Source organism: Cinclus cinclus, chromosome 13 (assembly GCF_963662255.1).
Source record: "Cinclus cinclus chromosome 13, bCinCin1.1, whole genome shotgun sequence".
NCBI lineage: Eukaryota > Metazoa > Chordata > Aves > Passeriformes > Cinclidae > Cinclus > Cinclus cinclus.
The window spans coordinates 19,525,445-19,548,712 of NC_085058.1; the positions used below are offsets into that span (position 1 = coordinate 19,525,445).

General features: G+C 45.9%; 1 protein-coding gene across 1 annotated transcript; it reads right to left on the reverse strand.

The window, feature by feature from the left end:
* Window positions 1–314: 314 nt before the first annotated feature.
* Window positions 315–22,944, reverse strand: DPP8 (dipeptidyl peptidase 8). The gene is made up of 20 exons (XM_062501185.1): window positions 22,913–22,944; window positions 20,706–20,975; window positions 19,112–19,224; window positions 18,050–18,223; window positions 16,939–17,107; window positions 15,631–15,741; window positions 15,158–15,286; window positions 13,655–13,716; window positions 12,517–12,617; window positions 11,021–11,198; window positions 9,645–9,804; window positions 8,802–8,881; window positions 8,262–8,414; window positions 7,596–7,731; window positions 6,700–6,845; window positions 6,045–6,191; window positions 5,478–5,630; window positions 3,921–4,063; window positions 3,128–3,239; window positions 315–2,564 (listed from the first exon to the last, which is right to left on the reverse strand). Exons 2-20 carry the CDS (start codon window positions 20,962–20,964, stop codon window positions 2,442–2,444), a joined length of 2,649 nt encoding a protein of 882 aa, XP_062357169.1. The 5' UTR covers window positions 20,965–20,975; window positions 22,913–22,944; the 3' UTR covers window positions 315–2,441.
* Between the last annotated feature and the right edge of the window lie 324 nt (window positions 22,945–23,268).

Consider the following 23,268-nt stretch of genomic DNA (forward strand, 5'->3'; position numbering starts at 1 on the left):
AATTTATGTTGCAAAACAGAGCAGTTACAGTATATTGTACTTTAATAGCTTTTTTGAAGTATATATTTAAAACAGTGGAAGGATGCATTATTAAAAATTCTGTGTCAGCACTTATAATCACATCCTGCCTCAAATCCAAACTCAGCCTGGTTTACTCACATAATGCTTAGTTCTTCAGTCCTCCAAAAAAGCACTGTTTGATGAAGGCCATTTTTGTTCTGTTTTTTACACAAAAGGATCAATTTCATCTTAAAAATCATATACATTTACATTCAAGGGTAATCACCTCTAGAAAAAAAACAAAAACACCCCCAAAAAAGCAAGTTAATTTAATATTGAACAAAATATAAACAACCTTGGAAAAGGTGAATACTATCCACGGATAATTTTATACATATATGTATATATGAACAGATATAGATATATGTATATATAATACAGCATAAACACGTTGGGAGCACAATGGAATTCCAGAGGAACAGCTTATTTTTGTTTCTACCCACTGTCGTGTTGCACGTGTGCTCCTCTCTCGGGGCTGACACTAAGACACTCCCCAGCAATGCTGCCTTTGCTTCAGCCACAATTAACCGCTGAGAGAAGACATTCCTGGAGCTGGGCTCCTTCCCTGCCACGCCCTTCCCAAAATCAACCCGTTATTGGCCTGCTAACGGTGTTTTAACTGATCCACTCCTAACCACTGCAACCTGAAAACCAGCAAACAGCCCGAGGAACCACCCCCTGCACGCCTGTTGGCTTTGGGTCCTTTGTGTATCCCAAAAACCAGATCCTGTTCTCACACACAGCTTGTAAACCGTGGAACTGCCCCAGCTCCCCTGCTTTGGTGCACATGACCAGGAGTTTAACTGAAAAACGATGCAGTCTGATCCCATACAGCTAGACTCTTAAATCCCAGGGTTCTGGGATCAAGCTGAACAGTACAAAATCAAGGAAAGTACAAGGTTACAACATGTGGAGTTCTAAGAGCGTAAACACTGAGAGTGATTCCAGATTTTCAGCAGATTAAAATAAAATCATGCTCTGCTTCTCTCTAGCACCAAAACAGAAAGAAAAGGAAATTCTTGGGTTTCTAAGAAAACCATTAACATTTATCAGAGGCAAGTCTCAAAGGGAGAACTTTCTGGATTAAGGAAAATAACTTTCTATGGATTTCTATCCTAAATTACCTGTTGCCAGTTAAAAGTGCCTTCACACACTTGTGATTTTCAGCCAAGCCTACTGCTTAGTTAAAACCTCAGTAGGAAAAACACAACTGGGACTGCAATTCCTTGAGGATTACCTGAAGCTGTACAGAAAGGGGTTCTCAAAGACAGCATCATCATCATGCACAGCAGTGCTAGAAAGGACCCAGGAACAGGGGACTGGAAAGGGCATGAGCCTGGGAAATAGCCCCTCATACACAAGGAAATTCAACAAAACAGTTCATATTGCCTCACATGTAAGGTCTCCCCATACATCCTCTGCAGACCTTGGAATTAGAGTACTGAATTTCTAAACTGTAACACGATGCATATGCCTATATCATGCTGATGTGAGGGTGAGGAAGGAGTATTGCAAACCCAGCTCCAGAGTGAACATCAGGAAAAAATCTCAACGGGATGCACTTTGAAGCTTGTTTGAAAGTTTACAGTTTCTGCTCTTTACCTTACGTTAGTTTGCACCTCAGAATACAAGACTGTTATCCCATATCACAGTAAAATATCAATTGACTTATCCACTGAAATCAAGTACAATCAGGATAGGTTCTCAAGCTGCTGGAAGAAGAGAGAAAGATTTATCCTATGGGAGAAGGAATCAAAGAACCTGGCATCAACTGATCTGAATCCAAACTTTAAATATAGTAAGAGGCAGCTTAAAAGTCTTTCTTCTTAAAAAACAACATCTAGACAGGGGATGTGTCCAACTTGTGACCACCTTCTAAGGAGTGAGACACATCCCTTTCACAAAGCATAAAAGCTATATGATAGCATTTAAAATTAATAAAAGTTGTAACCATTCAGGTAAACTCTTGCTGTGTAGTGAGTAAATCATCCAGTATAATGTAATAAGATATCAAGGAACACACTGTAAAAATACATCAATTATGCCATAATGCTTTTAAAAAGTGAAGATCTGGTGCTGTAGAAGTAAGTTATTTTCAGTTTCAGCTCGTTCCCCAAGAGAACACCCATGGTACTGTATTATACCACAGACATTGGATTTTATTTACAGCTTTAACTTGAAGTTTAATAACTGAAGTTATTAGATCACCGTACTTTAATTTCCCGTATGGCACCAAATTTACTTTTAAAAAAGTGTCTGTGAGGGTGTGTACGTGTGTGCACGTGTGGCAGGCACCAGAAAGCAACATTCCATCCTATTTTCTCTAGTTTTCTACACCTCCCTGTCCGGAGAGCAGCCGTGGAGCAGAGTTCTGAGGTCAGTCACATGGCCTTCATGGCAGCAATGTGAGAGCCCAGGTTCTCCTGCAGGTAATACAGCAGGTGCAGTTCATAGTGCTCCCCCGACTCAGGGACCCTGATGCTGTGTCTCTCCTGAGGGTAGATCTGAAATGTAAAACAAAGTCATGAATATCCACAGGAGTTGAAGGTGCCAATATTTAAATCAGTCTCAGAGCCACATTCCAAATGTCCATGGAATGTCCCTGCATTAACTCTGCACCTGAACTGACACACCTCATCCTCCACTGCCTGAACCCAGGAGAACTCACTGGGATCCAGCTGTGCTGGAGGGGATCAACCTGGCTGAGCAGAGGCAGCTCCTGGCCAGAACACATTCCCACTTCTGCAGTGTGGTGTGGGATCCCTGGGCTCCACCTGCACTGAGCCAGCAGAGTTTAATTAAATGCAGAACCCTCTTCCATGCTGCATGAACACAGCTGCTCTGCCTTTCAGCTGCAGATCACCTCAGGAACAGCCTTAACTGCTTATTTGCCCAATTTTTGCTTTTGTTAATTCAAAAAATAGTAACATTTTAAAAAATTCTTGTCTTAAATGCTACAATTTTATCCTACAATTCCCAGGTGTCCAGCACAGCCATGGTACAAGTTCCAATTCTGGACTCCTCCAAGATACACAGGTTACCTTTACACTCTTGGTTCTGGCCTTACCTGTAGGTCATAGGGTTTCCCAGCTCTCACCAAAAAGCTGAGCAAAATACTGGTGTGTGCAAAGTGAACGTTCTCATCCAAGAATCCATGAAGCAGCAGCAAACGGTTTGGTCTGGGAAAAGCAAGAGACAAACAGTTCCAGACAGCATCCCACTCATTTCACAGTCCACACACATCCATACAAAAACACTCCCCAGAAAAGAGTATTTGCATTGAAAGAAGTAATTTCACAGTTGCAAACTGCTCTGGATAGATACATTTCTCAAACATGTTCCTTCCTCCTCTGAAAGTTCTTCCTGCACATGCATATTACAGTCAGACAGACCTTTTATCTGAGCATTTTATGCATTTCTCAACAATGCTTTCCTGCTTGGACAATATGAGGCCTTAAACCTTGATGATTGTCAGCTCTTTGGCAAGAAAGCCCATGGCCCCATCTTGCTCTGCTGTGCTGAGACAGCCTCAGAACATACAAAAACATCCCAATCAACTACTTTTTGTTTAGCTTAATGTGGCTTTAAAGTGCTAATCAAATTGAAGATATGTTTGTCATTTCTTTAGACACAAAATATAGTATAAAAGGGCTTACATGGAATGGTCTATAATTGTGTAAATGTTCATTTGAATATTAAGTTTATTAGTGTTGAGTATTGGTTTGTTTTATTTTTTTAATATTATTTAATGTCAGCATTTGTGATTAGAGAAACACCAAGAATGGGGAGATAAAAATGTGTTTATGGGGCTTGAACTTTCCTGGTAGGAAAAAGAAGAAAAGAGCCAGAAGCAAACTTACTCAGAAGGAAACTTCTCAGCCTGCATGGCCACAGATCCCAGGTAATAGCCCTGCTCGTTGTGCTCTGGGTGGCCCATGTAGCGCTCCGTGTATCCCGTGTCGTAGAAAATCCACAGCGTGACGGGGGCTCCAGCTACAGCCACCTGCCATGCCATGGAGAGGGGAATGACAGCACTGACCCCCGACTTGGGAATGACAGCACTGCCCCTGACTTGGGAATGGCAGCACTGCCCCTGACCTGGCAATAGCAACACTGCCCTGACCTGGGAATGACAACACTGCCCTGACCTGGCAATGGCAACACTGCCCTGACCTAGGAATGACAACACTGCCCTGACCTGGCAATGGCAACACTGCCCTGACCTGGCAATGGCAACACTGCCCTGACCTAGGAATGACAACACTGCCCTGACCTAGGAATGACAACACTGCTCTGACCTGGGAATGGCTACAGTGCCCTGACGTGGGCATGACAACATTGCCCCTGACCCGGGAATGGCAACACTGCCCCTGACTTGGCCATGTCCTTCCCTCCCATGGCTTCATCCCACTGTAACTGTGGAAGGAGCAAAGCAATCCTCGCTGTCTCTGCCCCAGCTCACAAACAGCACAGCTCAGCTATGATCCACACGTGCTGGAAACCAGCAAGGGCCTACAGGTAAATTGGAAGCAACTCTAAACATATGCCCTGCAAGGGATACTGAGAGAAGTGCATTCTGTGAGGTTTTGTGGGTTTGGGTCCATTTGCATGTCTAACAGAAACAGCTCTCTAGGACTCTGAAAACTACCCTGCATAGCTACCACCAGCTTGCAGACAGGCTTGTGGAAATAAAAAAGACACAGAAAAAAAACAAAAAACATCACAAAAACACCTAAAACCCCTTTGCAAGGCAGCTGTTTGTAAAGGTAAAAATACAATTGTTAAAGATTGAGACAAATAATTATACACATCTCAAGGGCAATAACCAGCTCTTCTCACACCTCTATCCAAAGGCAGTCTGGCTGTTTATTATAGTGGTCTAAAATCAGGCAGGCACAAGAATTTCTTTCCAGTACCTCTCCCCATCCCCAGGCTGTCCTCCTGGCTGCTTCAGAACACACTGCTATGCAGCAGCATGGGCAATTTGATCTGAGAATAGATCAGTCTGCAAAGGAACTACTCTCTCAGGGCCAAAAAGAGGGAGGGTGAGAAGGAGGTGTTGTTTTTCATCAGGATGGTTTCCCTTACCTGGTTCACAACACAAAGAGCTCAGCTGGCACAAAGTGGGCAGCAGTTGACACTACCTAAGGTACCTTCAGCACAGGTGGCCTGAGATAGGTAGTTGTACAGATAGCTAAGTCATTACAAGTTCAACAGTCCAACAGTTGCTAGAAAAGCAACTTCTCTCTGAAGTCACCAAACAGAAGAGTCTTGAAGAAAACAGCCATTGCACTGTGTCCTAACTTGTCTAGAGCAAGCCCCAAGGTCTTTGTGCTGTGACCACCCGTGGAAGTCACACTGTTGAAGGAAAAATTCTGTCTGCATCACCAGAGTAAGTACTCAATGCATGAACATACCCTGAAGATATCTGACCTCTGTGTTAAAGCCATTAGGGAGAGGTAGCCTCCGTAGGACCAGCCGTGAATGCCCACACGCTCCAAGTCGATGAAGTCGTACTGCGACGCCAAATACTGCAGCCCTTCCACCTGGTCATCGATTTCTATCTGTCCCTGGCAGGGCACAGACAAAGCTGTGTTAGTTACAGGCAAAAGTTACATTCTCAGCATTGTCCAAGGCAACCACCTTCAGAGCTCTGGTACTCAGGAGTGATCTGTGCTCAGAATGCAACTGTCCTGCTTCATGTGAGCTGCAAATTGTATCTGTGAGGAGTTACAGCCTCGTTATGAACCACCCTGTGTCAGGCTGCAGCTGGTTCACAACCTCAAACCATGACATTTTATCTTTCCCACATCAAGCATCCTTCCTCCCTCACCTCACCTATACAAAGTTCCTGTCCCCAAACCTTGGGAGTGTCACACAGACAGCGCTGGGCACCTGTGCCAAACCAGTACCTCAGTGCTGGTAACACTGGCACTCAAACCCATCTCTGGCTGAGAACAGAGCCAGACTCAGAGCTCACTTACCATTTTGTATTTAAAGGCTCCTTCAAACTTCAGCCCTCGGTGGCAGGAGCCCCTGTTGTCAATGACAACAACAACATAGCCTAGAGAGGCCAAAGTGTTCAGTCGGAAGTACTTGATTCCTTTAAACCGGTTGTTCACCAGCTGTACCTGGAACATAAGAGTAGCACAGAATCCAGAGGTCACCTCTTAATCCAGTTTCAGATTTTATTTATATTTACCTTCCTTTAAATGCTTTACACAATCTTATAATGCAAAAATTTCAAGATCCCTACTCCCTGCTGCAGGATTCCCTCTCCCTGCAATAAACTCTTTTCCCAGTAAAACAGGCCATTTTGTATCACAGGCATGAAGAGCTGAACTGAGGTCCAATGAGGCAACTGGAGAGGAGGAGGAGGAGACAGAACTGGGAAAAAGGACTACCTGATTCCCTTTTCTCCCAGTTCTAGCTCTGCTCCTCTATACCTGTCCTCAGACAAGTGGCAATGCTTGGATCCACAACCTGGGAACAACAAATCCTTACAGCACTTTTGGTCAAGCACATACTCACCCAACAGGCAAAATGCCATCTGCTGGACTCAGCACAGAGCAGGAAGTGTTCCTGCAGGAGAGCAGTGGAGTGATCCCTGACAGCCCATCCCACTGCTCACCAACTCACCTGAGGGCCTCCATAGATGAAGAGCACTGTGGGGTACTTCTTCCCAGGCTGCAGGTTGTGGGGTTTGTACATCATTCCATACAGTGTGAACCCCGTGGAACTCTCGAAGGAAAACACTTCAGGGGGAATGTAATCAGGAAGAGGACCTGCCATGGGAGGGAACAGAGAGCCTGGTTTTAACAGGAATGGATGAGTAACACAGCTCTGCTGCAGCACTGTCCTGTCACCAGTCTCACTGCAATCTCCCAGTGGAGCTCTCTCACACTTTCCAGTGGGTGTGGCTGGATCCAGGCAGAGACTGGGAATGCCCCAGCCCTAGGTGAGCTTTCTGAGCCCTACCACATTCCCATCCCTGCTCTCCTGTGAATGACAGTAACTCCTCTCCCCTGACACAAATATCACAGATGTCCCATCCCCTCCTAATCCCACTTAGAACTTGCTGCATTATCACGTGGAAAGCACAGGACATGGAGTATGCCTCAGGTAAGGAGAAATGAAACACAGCAGAAATCCACTGGAAGATTACAGCCCAAGAGCTCTCCCATGAAGACACGAGTAGGCAGCAGCACACATTATTTAAGAAGTGCACCTCCCTTCCCAGGAACACACTCTTTGGCAGGCACATCACACAGAGCAAGTGAGTGCACTTAAATCCCTCCCTGAGCTAAAACTGGCAGGAGAAAATTGGTAATTTCCACTCTAAATTCCTTCATGGTCTGTTTATATCCATTTGTTGCTGAGCTGAAAATGTCCCTTCTGTACTTCACAGAACTCTTCACACCAGCCTGAGTTTCCGAGACAAGCCACAACATCAAATCTCAAGCAAGCATACGCTGGGTTATCTTCTATCCTGTGATCCTGCTTCTCCTTTTCTTGTTCCTCACCCATGCCATTACCTGCTGAATCCAAAATGGTAGCCCAGAATTCCTTAGTCCTATGAGCTGCATCATCTTCTGATCCTGTCAGCCGGTACAGTGACACACAGTGGGGGTTCTTCTGATTACTGTACTTGCTGATGAACATGTCACAGTCCTGGGGAGAAAAAGAACATGCCTTGAACTCCTTGGTGCAAAGCCACAAGCAAGTGATCATTTCTTTTACATTTAGATCCTTCAGAAGATGTTTATGGACCAAATTAAAGATCCTGAAATCTGAGCACTTTTGCTTATGAAATACTATAGTCCTTCATACTCCAAACCCAAAGATACACCTGCAAATCCAAAAGTGGCATAATGACACCTTCTTCTGGACCATGAATTCCCAGCTGGATTCCTGGAACTCCACCCAATGCTGCCCAGGCTCATCTCCTCTGGTGATTGCTTTCTACTCCACTGCAGGCATTGAGTCAGGCTCAAAGAGTTTCAATTTGTCCAGGCTCCTTTTGCCTGAAGTGAGCTGGACAGCAATGGAACCAGGAGGTCAAATCTGGTTTCCAGGGTGGTTTTACACACTGACTGTACAACGTACAGGAGGGCACAACACAGCCTAAAATCTGCTTTTGTTGTATCTCAATATTGCCCTGTCTGCTGAGTGACAGGATAAGCCCTGGCAAGCACAGGTACCTGGCTGACACAGCAGGCGTGTGAGTAACCACGCTCTGTCAGACGCTTCACCTCCCCGGGGCTGTCGTAGTTAACAACGTACAAGTGATGCTCCAGAGGAGAATCTTTTGTGCCTTGAAAGTACACCAGTTTTTTGGCTTCATCCACATAGATCTGTCAGGAACAAAATAAACAGGACATCACTCAGTATCCAGTTCTACCACCTGAAAGTCTCCCCCGCATCCCTCCTGTCCCAATTCCACAATGCTGAGTTGGAGCCCAGCAATCTGCAAGGGATAAACCAAACAACTCTTCTCACTGTCTACAACTCTGTCAGTTTGATTCAAATGATCAAATAATTTATCCAGCTCAAGCTAGAAGAGCAGCAGTTTGGGGACCATTCCCTCCCTCCTTGTGCAAGCTCACAAGTTACACAGAAGAGAAACACTGTGTATTTTGGCTAAAACCATACTGGATTAATAGATTTATGCTGATCCCTCCAAAGGACATCTCCCTGCAGTGTGTGTGGCAGGATATCCAGGAAGCAAGAGCAAAACTTACGTTGGATCCATGTCTGCCAAGCACTTCCCATTCCCCACTGGTAATTGCTATCTCCTCTTTGATGAGGCACTTGAAGTCACCTGCAAATAGCCAGTGTACAGAGATTTTTAATCCTAAAAATATTTTGCCACTTGCATAGAAATAAAGGTTTTATACTGAACAACAGGCAGGCAAAGGAAATATGAGGTGCCAAAACCAGAGCATTTTGCAAGAACTTTGCTCTTATAAGACGATTTCATTTCTCCCTTAGAATGAGGGTGATTTAGCAAGAAGAAGTCAAAAGCATTCAGAGAAATCTAATCAGCCCAAGATATAATACTATGTGGGGAAAAGACCCACAACAGTTGCATGAAACTAGGAAAACCTCTAGCAAAATTACGAGTATTTTTTGTGCATACAGAGTTCAGTAGGTGCCTTCAACACACACTACGTAAATTAAGTATCACAGCATGAAACAGTGAATTTAAGAACACATGCTATGGAAAAACCACTCTGGGAGCTTTGCACACAGTGATTTTCTGCATCTGAGCAAGACCAAGTTCCAGCAGTGAAGAGGAAAAGGCAACTATATCTCACAGTATCACAAGGAGCTTGTTTCCCATCTGGTTTTTGGAAACTTTTTCCTCTACTCCATAAGGAAGGATCAGGGTTAAAATTAAGGCATGATGAAAACAGAATAACCCCTGTACAATTTCCAGAGGAATGACTGTACACTGAAGTGCTTTCCTGGACAACAGCACAAGTTTCCAATAAGACAATAATTCCTGCCATCTGGAAGGACATTTATTTCCTCACTGGTCAGCAACAAATGCCCAGTTAAAGCACAAGAAGAGCTGCCCTTACTGGGAGCAGGGAGGCCTCCACAGGACCGTTTGTACTTGCTCTCCTTCAGGACCGAGGTGACCTTGTACAGGTGCCGGAAGCCTGTTTTGCACTCAGAGGCAAAAATGAACTCTATCTCATCTTCGTGGGTTTGAGGGAAGACATGGAAGATATCATGGATCTGAGGAGACAGAGCAGTGGATTATTGTTACCAGCAGGACTCTGGCACTGCAGTCACACAAAACATGTTCTTCTGGCTGCTCAACACAGACCACACAGTCCAGGCTAACCGGGTGCAGAACTGTTCCTTACCGGGGAATCAGTTATACTTGGAGCCAGGGGGAGCTGCAGCAAGTGCTACCTCCCTGCAGCTCCAGCTTTCTGCCAGACTAACTCTATATCCTGGTGACCAAACTAATGAAGTTTTTCTGCATATGCCCTTCTAGCTTAGACACAGAGGTGGGCCCAGCTCTGCAGACCTCTGTCCTGTGCTGCCTGCAAGTGACGGATTATTCAAAGAAGGATGAGCTGACATCATCTTCCCACTCATTAACATGCCAGCTCTTGCTTCAAGGGACAATCTTTGGAGGACTGGGGAGCATTTATCTTCACAATATGAACTGCCAGTCAAGAACCACTTCAGACAGTAAAAATAATGGAGAAAGGAAAACTCACTGCAACATCCTGAAACCAAACACTAAGGAGAGAATGTGGTGTCACAGAGAGCACTTGCTGTATAGGGGCCATTCACTGGAAGGCTTTGTGCAAATACTCTCTGCTGAAAGATCCAACTACATGCCAAATGATTGATGCTCCCAGGCACACCTCCAACGGGATGTCACTGCAGAGACAGGCATCTTTATGTGCAGCAGTGTGAGGAGAGGCACAGTTTACAGCAGTGACCAGGCACACCCATGAGTGCTCTCAGCACAGGCCCTGCAGTTCACCTCCCAGAACGTCACACCCTTAATCTGTTTCACCAGACCAGATGTAGTTCAGGAGGGGTTCAGTGCCTGTTAGCTGATTCTTAGGACTTTTCAGCCAGTGTCACCTTGATACATCTTTGTTGCCTGGAGAATATTTTATCTGGTGACACTGCTGGTGCTAACAATTGGCACCAAGAAGCAGGAGTGCGCCAGTGACACTGTGGGCAGAGGGCTGCCTGGGAACACCAGAGCCCTGGGCTCTGCTCCTGGCTCTGAGTACTGCATTGACTCAAGCAAAGCAGGTCTGTTTTCACACCCCAAATCTGTTCTCTACATCATGTTTCTTACAGCAGGAAGCACTGAATATGCACAGAACTTGTATGATGGGATCACTCCCTTTGGAAGCACAGTAACATAAACGTTGCTCGAGCGCTACAAACTGTTATAGAAGGCTGAAATTCAAATTCTTACATTTATCCAGATGTCTGTTGTTTCTTCATAAATAATGAAAGGTGTAACAGAATCTGGTACAGCATCAATAAGTTTCTGCCTTTCCATTGCATCATCTTCTGTGGGGATGAATAATGCAGGAGGGATCAGGACTATCTGAAGCCGAGTTTGGGAGCGATCCAGCAAGATGGACCAGATGCTGTTGAGGACACAGATATTAGAGAAAATAACATGCAACCATAAGTATGACACAAGTCTGAAAATCTCAGCAGACACTCAGTAGCACTAGGCGTTTTGAGGGAGTCAGGAATATTCAATTGCAGATTAAGTCACGTGCAAAATTTCACCCACATAAACAAATCTCTTCCATAACACAAGAACCTATTGTGCTTCATTTTAATATTGCATAAGCACTGCAAGTTCAAAAGTTTAACTCATTCTGTTCTCCCCAATTTGAATTGTGCTTCAAGGGAGAAAGAGAAGAGAAAAAATCAGAGGGAATAATGAAGCAGAAAAATGCTCAACTGAAATTTCAGGATGCTAGTGAAAATGTTATTGTTACATCTACACCTGGCAGAGAATAACACTGGCACCTATAGGGACCAGCAGCAGCCCCTGCCATATTCTGATACCTTTATATGTAGCTCCAACATTAATTCTGTAAAAAGCAGGATAATACAGCAAATGTGTCCCTGTATTTCTTCCACATTTGGATAGGAAAGAAATCAAAAAGGTGAAAGCCATCTTTAGATTCAAACCTGGAGGAGTACACTTCTGGAAAACCATGGAGTCATCTGGGTTGGAAAAGACCCTTAAGATCATTGAGTCCAACCATTTCTCCAGCACTGCCAAGCCCACCACTAACCATGTCCCCAAGTGCCACATCTACACAGCTTTAAAGTCCCTCCAGGGATGGTGATTCCACCACTGCCCTGGGCAGCCTGTGCCAGGGTTGGACAACCCTTTCAGTGAAATACCCTTTCAGAGAAGCTTCTGGTGAGTTAGAAACACTGTACTACATCATCTACAGGGTTAAAATGACATGCAAATGTAAGTAGCACTTACAGCAGGTTTTCTGATCAGTAAGTCTGGTCAGCAAGGATGGTCCAGTGGTTAGGGCGCTAGCCTAGGGCCTGGGGGACCTGGGCTCATTTCTCTCCTCAGCCACAGACTTCCTGCGTGACCATGGCAAGGCACTTAACCTCTCTGGGCTTCAGTTCCCCATCTGTAAAATGGGGATAATAGCACTGCACTCTCTCTCACAGGGATGCTGAGAGGACACACACATCAAAGGCTGCGAGTGCCCAAACCCAAAGCAGTAGGGCCAGGGAGCAGAGAAAGACACAAGGAGGGCTCTGGTTTGACTATTGGAAGAATGGTCCCCTTTGCACAAACAAGTTGGTAGCAATGTAAAAGTGAAAGCAGGCTTAAGCTGGAAGAAGACAGAGACCACTACAATCTGCTTCTGACTATACAACCCCAAACCCTCTGAGCAGAGACAGGATTAACATACGCACTATTTTCCTTCTGGCGTCCACCCAGCTCTAGCAATGTACTCTACTCCTTCAAAGAGGATCTCGAAGGGCTGAACTAGCTCTTTATCCACAACATCTGCAATCTGTTGACAAAGCAGCAATTCAGTGACACTGAGATGAACCCCCACAACCAGTTTTTCATGCATGATGAGAGTCTGGACACAGAAGACTTTTTCTGTGCAGCTTATACAATTTAGATTGTTCAGCCTTTGCAACACAGGCGACTGAACCCCGTCTGTAGCCAGACCCCAGCACAGCAGGAGAGCTGCACACTGCCAGCACAGCCAAGGCTGGGACCAGAGAAATCTGGATGCTGCTCACAAACTTATCATTCATCTCGCACAATTCATTTGAATTCTCACTTCCCCCCTGTAAAGAGGAGGTGATTTGCACTGAGCTCTTTTGTAGGATTTTCATGGATAGGTGCTGAACATCCTGCATGACACCAATGTGATTCTAATCCACGAAATACAGTGCTGCAGTCTGTCCCTGCTGGGACTGGGAACAGGTCCCAGTGGTACCCAAAGGGTCCTGAGGGCTTTCCCTGCCTTTGCTGGCTGACACCAGCATCACTATCCCAGCAGGTGACTGCTGATTGCTGAAGGAGCTCATGAGTTGGGAGAATTCCAATAATTTGCAGCTGTTAATGTATCTGTTTGATAAGATTAATTTCCCATCTGTCCAAAGATCTTGGACTGGGCTGTGGAAATTTCTGCATCTGTTTAAAAAAAAACCCAGGGCAAAATCAAAGTTCATCTCTTTCCATATGTTCGTGCTTTTGTAGGTGATATACTGTATTTGCAATCCAATTTTCCCAATATCTGCAGCCAATCAAGAGATCAGTAACATAAGAAGGTCTAACCATCCACACCTACAATACTCTGCTCTGCAGCTGAGTTCACACACCAGTGGTAGCAAAGAAAAGCACAGCCTTGAGAAATACTGCTGCACACTGAGTATCTGCACAGGAATGAGCCAAGGGCACTGCCTCCAGAGAAGCCAGGAAGCCATCACAACCAGGAAAGTTTCTTTGTACAGAACTGGAAAATTAATTTTACAAAAAAAAAAATGAATCACAGCATCTAAATGTCTTTGGCAAACAAAAAGAACATAGACTTACTCTGCCTTCTGCATTGATTGTCACTTCAGAGATCTTGAAAGTGACCTTTGGATTTGCTGTACCTATAAAAACAGATGTTAATAGTAAGGTATCAATTGTTTGCTGTGCATTATTGTGGTGTTATTCATACAGGACTGGAAAAGGCAAACAGCAGAATGCTCTTTGATCAAATAGCCTCCCTGCTTGTGTGAGAGACAGCACGGAACCAAACCAGGCAGGGAAAAAAGAAACTGCAAATGTGAGGAGATTTAGAGGATGTAATCCTGCAAACAGATCAAGAGCCACACTACTGTCCCAGTCAGATTTCTCTCCCACTATCAGTGGATGCATTTACAGGGTGGAAGTGAATGGGATAGCAAAGCAAGCTTTGTTTCACTGTTTGGCTGTTATTCCAAGGTGGAACATAGAAAGTGGAACATAGAAAATTAAACACCTAAAAACCTACTGCCATCACTAGTGCCATCATGATAATAAAGGTACATATTGTTTATGAGATTTGGGCTTCTGTTAGCTTGTTTTCTTTGCACTGAATAGAGCCATGGCAAAATACTCTCAGAAATCTGAGTGTTCACAAGAATCAAAAACACAGCGTCACCTTTTGCTTTCCAGCCTCATACTGAGCCTTTCTCTATCCTTGACACAAGTAGTAAATCAGGAAAAGCAGAAAGCTTTTCCAGTGAACTGGGGAATCTACAAGATCTGAATGAATTCTGCAGCTTGAGAAGGTCAGCCAAACGGAAAATATTTCTCTAAAACATGAAAATTTCAGTAGTGAGGAAAGAGAGCAAACTACTGTCACCTGACCAATGTGTCCTGCTGTGACACCAGGGACATATCAGAATGGCTGAACTGTTCAGACTTGCCCCACACCCAACAGTGAATCAGCCCTCAGCAGGTCTGCTTAAATCCCACTTCTCTGCTTCCAGTGGCACTCCACTTCAAGCCTGCCCTCAGCCCTTCACTGCTGAAGCCTCCAGATCATTCACTGTGTGCAAATGTGACCACAGGAAGTTTTCTTGGGAGGGTGCAGCAGGACAGGTTTGCTGTTCAAAGTCCAAGAGCAATCCTGGAGATCAGAGTCCTCCAGAACTTGAACTGCCAGGGCAGTGCCAGCAGCTAAACAGAAACTCTCTCAAAACCAAAAGGTTGTAATTCTGGAGCTGTACCCTCAGAAACACAGGGCTATAACGAGAATCAACTCCTCAACAACTCAGGTCTTCCAGAATCCCAGAGAGTGGCTCAAACAGTGACAATGAGAGAGAGTTCCTGACAATTCCTGACACCCAGAGCCCCCAATAACCACATGGCTGCAGTACCAGCACAGTCACCAGTGACTCACCCAACCTCCGGAGCAGCTTCCCCAAACACATTTGAATCACTTGGACACCAATTCAAAGACTACTCAACACTCCTCTGCTCTAGTCTTGGAGAGTCACTGCTGCCAGGCACATGGAATAAAATTGGTGTTTTCCAGAAACAGGGATCTAAGATTCAGGGTCTCACCTGTTTTGGGGTAGCGGAAGGAATCTGTTCTTCTTGTCTCCAGCATGGGTGATGTGACATGGATGATTTCCACCTCTGACTCATCGTTTTCTTCATAAAGAATTTGAAGAACTTTACCACCATCCAGTGCTGTAAATGAATTAACATTACAGAATTACAGAGCAGAATTATCAGTTATTGCAGACATCAGTATTCTCTCAGGAGCCTGAGCTGATTGGAAGGATGAAGAAAAACCCAATAAAGCCTGTGATTCATGTTTCATTAAGCAAAATGCTGAGACTCCTACAAACTCCCACCACTGTTGTGAGAAGGGAAGGCTCTCCCCCCAGTGCTCACAAGGCCCCTGTAACCTGCCCCCTGCTGCAGAGAGCTCCAAAGGAGGCCATTCCCAATTTGCACAAAAATAAGGAGGAGGAAGAGAGAGAGCTCTGCGCTGGACAGGGCCTGTCAGACACGATGGATCCCACACTTACTGGGCTGTGCCTTTGGGCACCACCAGTAGCCAGTGTATCTGTCAAACTCCTCCTGCAGCACAAAAGTAGCCACGCCAGCAGATTTTGGATCCTCCTCAACATTGGCCAGTTCTGAAAAAAGACACCAAAGAATTAGTTCATGATGTGCTGCAGAACCAAACCAGATCTGCATTATCCCAAACACAGCCCAAGTTCACCCCTAGGGAACAATTACACGATAACAAATCTGACTTCTCAGCAGATTTGTTTTCTGCTTCCAGCCTTCTCTGTTCATATATTTAGGGAGGATTTAATCCTCTCTGGAATGGCAGCTTCTTTTAGGAAAGGAATGCCATTCTCTTTTCTTACTTCTACCTAATCAGTCTCTCAATTAGTGAAAGAAAAAAAAAAAAATGTTCTCTCTACCAGAGCTCAATGAATTGGAACTACAACTTTTAAGAAAATCAAAACCCCAAACCCTTCTGAACATCTGAACCAAAAACATGAACATTCAGAAAAATGAAGGCATCAATATTTCACTCACTGTATGAACCAAAAGTAACAGACTTACATAACATCTCAACATGATGACATATCCATAGGGCTTCAATATTTTTCCTGTTACCCTGGAGGTAACTTAGCAGCGCTCCATAAATAATTATCATCTGAGAAGGAGTCACTGCTACAGTTTATTTTTACTATACTTACATAATATTTTAATATTAAGCATTTAAATAGTCTAAAGCATTATTATGAAGTGTCAGAAATTTCAATTGACTAAAATTTAAATTCTATAGTTTAAATATTAAATGAAATTTATTTTTAAAGTGTTCCATCCACAATTTCCCATTTTCTCTCTTCCAGGGCAAATGCCTGAAACAGAGCTGAAGAGGGTAAGAAGTGAGAAGCTAAGTTATGGAGTATGAGGGGCCAGCAGAAGCCCCAGTGCTATTCAGAAACTGCCTCAATTGTTTCCAAAAGTCTCTGCAGCCTTATTTCACTGGCAGAAACTTTCCTCCAGCTCTATTCCACCCACAGCTCCTCCACTCAAAAAAGGCTGTTCCAATGAAAAGCAATGTGCTGTGTTTCAGGAGAAGAGCCCCTCCATATGTATCCAACAAACAACTCATTCTGCCAGATTGCACAGTGCAGGGAGAAGAATCATCCCACAGTATCTGCACTACAGGAAGTCTATAAATGTGTCAAACAAGGTGGAATAAACAGTGGCCATTACCCCCATTTCAGAAGAACCTTTAGCGCCACTGCTCAGTGCAGTCTAGCAAGAACAAGTGCAGAGGAGGTAGAGGAATTGAATTCAGGATGCATTACCATTGTGCACAAACGTCAGCCTCCTTTCTTCCCTGGATTCTATATTAGATATCCAGATGTCATTGCAATGGATAAATGCAATCCAATTTGGATCAGCTGGACAAAGCTTGGGATCCATCCGGATATTTGGACAACTGGTCTCTACCAGAATGGGTCTTAAAGGCTGTTGCTATTAGGAATTAAAAAACAAAAAAAGAAACACAGTAAGGTATGATAACACAGGAACACGTCTACCAAGTAACCTGGATTTCCAAAGACCACAGTAGTGTGGGCACTGACTTCAAATACATGTTTAGAGAGGAATCTACCCACTTTACACACAGAAAGATTCTATGCAGATATTTTATAGGAAAAGTTGTGCCTCTACCATGGTCCCAACAGGTCTCTTTCCCCAGAGCTGAGGGTCAGCCCCAAATCAAAGGGCAGCTTGTGTAGAGAAGCCTGGGCACACTCTTAAAGAGAGCACCCAAAAAGGGGCTGGCAGAACACGCAACCTTGTCCTCCAAAAACATCTCAAGATACAGTAAATTATCCCCGACAACAGGGTTAGACATTTATTATAATAATATTATCATTTAATATATAATTATACAATTATATATTACTTATACATTATTTAATATTTAACTATGTAATATTATTTCAGCTCTGAAGGCCAGTTTTAGCACCAGCAGAGTGAGGGCTACTTGTTCTGCAAGTTGTACAGTCAAATGGTGTAAAAATGGTGTAATACATCCAGCACTGACCATGAACAGTGATGTGGAAACTGCAGCCCGGAGACAAAAAAATGTCTCTGATGTGATGTCTGACTCCATGGAAGAGCACAGAGCCTTTTGCTGCTTTTTATGGACACTGCTGGTCATGAAAAATCAAACAAATCTGGTATCCTGCCTTGCTACCACAATTTTACCACTTCTTATAGCCCTGCAACTGAATTTTTACTATCATGGAAACACAGCCCCGTGCATAACCTCGTTTCCAGGGTTATCCAGGTGACCTCCCGTGCCAGTGCAATAACTGCTGATGATCTGCTCTTTGCTCTCAGTCCAAGCCAAAGGAGATCCTAGCCAGAGCAAAGTCCAGCAGAGAGACAGAAGATGAGTAAACTCACGGTGAATCCATGGGGACCTCCATCTTTCACATGATAAATGCCACTCCCTGCCTGGAACAGGAAGGTGCCGCTCTCTCTGTGGTAATCATAGCAGGCAATCCCAACGGTGCCGATCCGCTTCCTCTCCCGCAGCAACTCCTCTTCCCGGGAGTACATCCCATAGTCCAGGATGGCCTGAAAACAGGCAGAGAAGCCAAATCAACACCTCTGCTCTGCATGCTTTACCCTGCTTCCAGGAGCAGATGGCTGAGCAGACATCCTCCTCCTCCAGAATCCTGCTGCTGGCTGGAAGCCCCACTCCTGCTTTGTCTCTGCCATCAGCACTCGTAGGTGCAGGTCATGATCAGATCCCACACAACTGTAAACTGATAGCCACTCCTCCCATAGCTAGGCCAGCATTATCACCAATACTCCCTGGTATAAGAAAGTTCAGACTGAGGCTCTGTTATTTCTAGAATGAGCAGGAGAGGCTTTGCTCACTTTCACAGACATGCAGTGACTGCATGGTGGGAGGAGAGCACAACCGGAGTTTAAGTCTAGCTGACAGCCCCAGGAAAAAAACACGGGGAAAAATCCACCTCATTCCATGTGGGGTTTGTCCCACCTCCTCCATCCTGCCATGGTGCATGGGATGGGATAGTGCAGGCTTGCTATATGCAGCAGGGAAAAGGGAATCCACATCCCAGTGAGTGGGAAAGGGATCCTCTGCTCCAGCATGAGTCACGGAGCCACTGACTGATCCTCATGGGAATCATCACTTCCCCTGCAAGACAGCAGGGAAGTGATTGGAGACTCCAGGCTCCTCCAGCAATCCCCAGGATATCACACACAGAATTTGATGCAAATCAGCACTTGCCATCTCTGCCAGCAAAGGAATCATCCAGCACACAGAGAGGATGGAACTCCAAACACTGAGGAGAAAGCTGTGCTTCATTTTGGGATGGCTGCAGGGTTGCCATGTACAAGGAAAATTTTTACATTTTTCAGACAATAAACCTCAAATTTTCACCATGAAAATCCCAAAGCCCACGTGCTTGAAGCAAGAAAGAAATCAGGACCCACCGGAAAAAGATCCAGAAGAGGCTTCCAGGAAAGCAGCAGGACGGCAGCTTTGTTTATGGTTTTGGGAATTTCAGAGTAGAAGAGCGTGTTCTCCCTGTTCTCCCCAGACATTGCTATTGTGAAAGTAAGGTGAAAAAAAGTATATTAGCCTTCTGTTAATAATCCAAAACACTCCCAAAGGATGCCCAGGAACAGTTTCCCAGGCCCTTCCTACCAATGGAAGTACTGATGGTCTCTGCACTGCAGCCTGGGAATTTCCTGCTTCCCAGAAGTGCAAGTCACAGAGAAGGCAGAGAACAACAACACCCAGGCTTACCCCATGCTGCTCAAAGCACTCTGGGCCTTCTCACTGCCCTTTAATTCCATAAGCTTTATAAATCAAGGAGGGCTTTTATGCCTATTCCCCTGTCTGTGGGAAAGGTAGCCTGTGTTTCAAAGGTACCTTCAGGGAGGTTTGAACATCCCTTTCCTGCTCCTCTCTCTCAGTGCTATTCAGATTTCAGAAGGCTCCTGCCTGGGCACATGGGGATCAGACTAGAGAGAGCCAGGTGAGCTCCAAGGGAAGGCCAAGCCTGATCTATAGCTTAGGAAGTAGCTCTTGGGAAACCAGAGCTCATCCCAGGGGAATCAACCTCAACCCACCCATGATGTGCTTGAACTCAGCATCATCCAAGGATTATGACTCCCATATTCTAAAAAGAGGTAAAAGAGCAGCAGTTTTCTGGCAATGTCACTGCACAGCACATGCAAAGACTGTGAATCACAAACCTGAGCTTAAGCAGGTAGCCTAAGTGGCAAGCAGTGGGGCTAGACCATGGCTTTGGCTCCAAGGCCTCTGCTTCAGCCATTGCTTCTCTCCCTAATCCAGGTTTTCATGGATTTATGTTCAGCTACTGCAGCTCCTGACAAAAGCATTCCTCCACCACAAGGCCTGCTCCAAAAAGCCACTCAGGGGGTTGCTCCCAGTATCACTTATGGTCAAATCACTTCTATCAAGTGAACATTAATTAGTGAAACAATGCACAAGTGAGGCACTGAATCCAAGAACAATAAATTACATAAAGTTTTTTATTATTAAGACCAAAAATGTTGAGAAAAGTATTTACTCTCTAAGCTGCCTCTAACCTGTGCTGCTATTCATTCCCCACAGGATTCCTAGAAAACCTGCTCCATTGGTAGCTGAGGCACAAAGGATTTCAAAATTACACTTTAAATTTCTGCTTTAGAAGGAAACTTTGAAAGAGAACAAGATTCCCCCCAACAGCTGTAATAAGAGAAAGAATATAAAGCTGCATAGCTTTTGGAGAGCATTGCTTGAGGTGACAGAAAGGGGACTGAACAGACTTCGAGCTTGGGAACATGCCCCAAAAGACACCTCCCAGTTCTTTTCCAGGCCTAATGGGTCACCTCCAATCATGCCACTCCCATGAGAGATTACCTTACAAGTTTTAATAAGATATTACGATCACAATCATGACTTTTGACCAGCCAGTGTGGCCTGGAATCCCTTTAGATTTAACTGCCAAGAAAACCCAGCTGTCAGGAGCAGTCAATCCCAAACAGCCCTGCAGTGACACTGTCACAGCAAGCTCACCCAGGTAGTAGATCCTATCGGAATGAGGTCCTTCAGGATCATTTTTCTTCACAAATGTGAAGTCATGAGGGGCTTTTGCCATCATGTATCCATGATACTTCCGTGTATCTGTGAGCAGTTTCCGAAGCTGGCTCCAGGAATGCCTCTCTACATAGAAAGGTTCCAGTTTTGGCTGCTCCTCTCTCGGGACCTGCTCCTCACGACCCGCAGTCTCAAAGATTTCCAGGCCCGGCTGTTCAGTTTCCATGGCTGCTGCCATGTTGCATGTTTCTGGAAAAAACAGAACAGCAGAGCTTCAGCTCCAGCAAACCCCCACTGCACACTCCCTACACACCCCACAGCAAAAACGCTTTAAGAAAACCATCCTTTCACGTGGGGAATAAAACCGACAGCAGAAGGAAGAGAACTAGGAAATATTTTTCTGTTCTGGAACAGGCTGGCACCACTCAGCCTTTCAGAAGGGACTAAAGACTTCACAGATTTATTGCTACGTTTCCCGTGCCCACACATACCGATCACTCACTTTAGGTCATGAAATGGAGAAATTCTTCCCCTTTAAGTTCCCATCTGCTTCCTTCCCTCCAAGACCTCCACAAAGCACCTCCCTACACTGATATCAGAACAGGGAGCAAGGAGAGGAGCAAGAGCTGGGAAAAACAACTGCTCAGAAGACATAACACTGGCAGCTGATCTGGAACCATCAGGCCACACAACAGGCTTAGGCAGCTCATGTCCTTATTCCCATTATTCTCCCACAAGTTCTTGGGTTTGTTTGTACCACCTTTCAAACTAAGCCCAGAAGGGTCTAGCAGTGATCAACACTTTATATCATCCCAAGTACAAATACCAGAAGGGGACACAGTGAAAAAAGCATTTCCCTAATGGATTTATCTGCAACACAAGTCTTATCTGCTCAACAGGCTGTTAATTCAGCAGATATCTCTTCCTGCAGTCAGCTGGGCTTTACAAAGCGTATCTGAGCTGAAACTGTCAGCCCAGACGTCTGGCAAGGGGAAACCAAGTCCTCCCACTGTAAATCCCAGAGCTGAGGGCAGCTCCAAAAGGATCCAAGCTATGAACTCCTGCCACATACTTCATTCCTGGAGAGCTCAAGGTGTAGGATTGTCAGTCCTCAGAGGGAGGGAGAGGGTGTCTATATATAGCATGGAAAGACTGCACAAGTGCTGTGTACACTGCTGGGGCACAGCATGCTGGCCTGAGCCTTACAAAACACTAATACAGCCTAAATAAAGCATTTCCCTCGAGCAAAGAGGCACTGAAGGATCACTGGAGTTGAAGGCACAGGTTTGGGCAGATGGCAGAGCTCTCTGATGGACTGGCTCTCCCATGGTCCTCCAGAGCAGCTGAGACATCTCCCCAAAGGAGTGAAAAAGATATGATCTGCACCTTGACACAAACCCATCTTAACACAAATAGTTTAGTTTCACCTTTAGCAACACACACCAAACAAACACAGGTCCTTCTTCCACTCACATTACTTACAGCACAAAAATCCAGAACAAAAGAGCCCTGTCCAGCTGGAAGGAGGGTCCAAGGCATGCACCGAGCAGTGATGTGCTCGAGACAACGGTTCACAATGAACCTTCAAACTTAAATTGCAAATCTCGTTTCATCTGAAGAATTCCAACAAAGAAAAAAACCTCCACTTCCCACCTACCCCCAGATGCTGCTGTTTCCTAACTGGACCTTCTTCTCGCAGGAAAAGGGATAAAAACCGAAGAGTACGAGCCAGCAGCAGTGGGAACGGCCACCCGGCACGGGAATGTCAGCCCAGGGTGATGCTCCCGCGGGTACCTCCACGGCCGGGGGCCGGTCTCGGGGGGCGGCGGGCAGATCGCGGGAGTCCCTTCACGGCCGGGGACAGATCCCGGGGAATCCTCCACAGCAGCGAGAGGACCTCGGGGGGTCCCTCCACCGCCAGGGGCAGATCCCGGTAGGCCCTCCCCGGCCAGGAGCAGATCCCAGCGAGCCCCCAAGGCTGGGGACAGACCCCGGGATGGAGGCGGACAGACCCCGGGGGTCCCTCCACGGCGGGGGCGGCGGCCAGGCCTGGCCGGGGGCGGAAGGCCAGGCCGCCCCGGGTCAAGCCCCCTCCTCCCGCCCACCTCAGGAGTCCCAAGTCCCCCAGGGGTCCTCTCCGGAGAGGAGCCCCCTGCCCGGCGCCCGAGGTTCCCCCCGGTACTCACGGCGCTCCGCGGCGGCGCTGCTGCCGAGCCGCCCCGCCGGGCCGCTGCTGCCGCTTCCGCTTCCAGGAGCGGCCACGGGCACCGCGCCGTGCCGGCGAGGGCGCTGCCTCCCGGCCGGGAGGACCAAGGACAGGGATGCCACATCCACCCGAGCACGGGAATCGGGATACGGGGCACAGGGACTGCTTGCACAAGGACTGGGACAAACACACACACTACACCATGCACGGAGGTCAGGTCATGCAACTCTCCCGGTGTACAGGGACCCTGCAGTTTCAAAAATCGCATTTTTCTCCTCCCTAAAAAGTGCTGCTACATCCACACTGATGTGATTTCCGCAGGGGAAAGAAATTCCC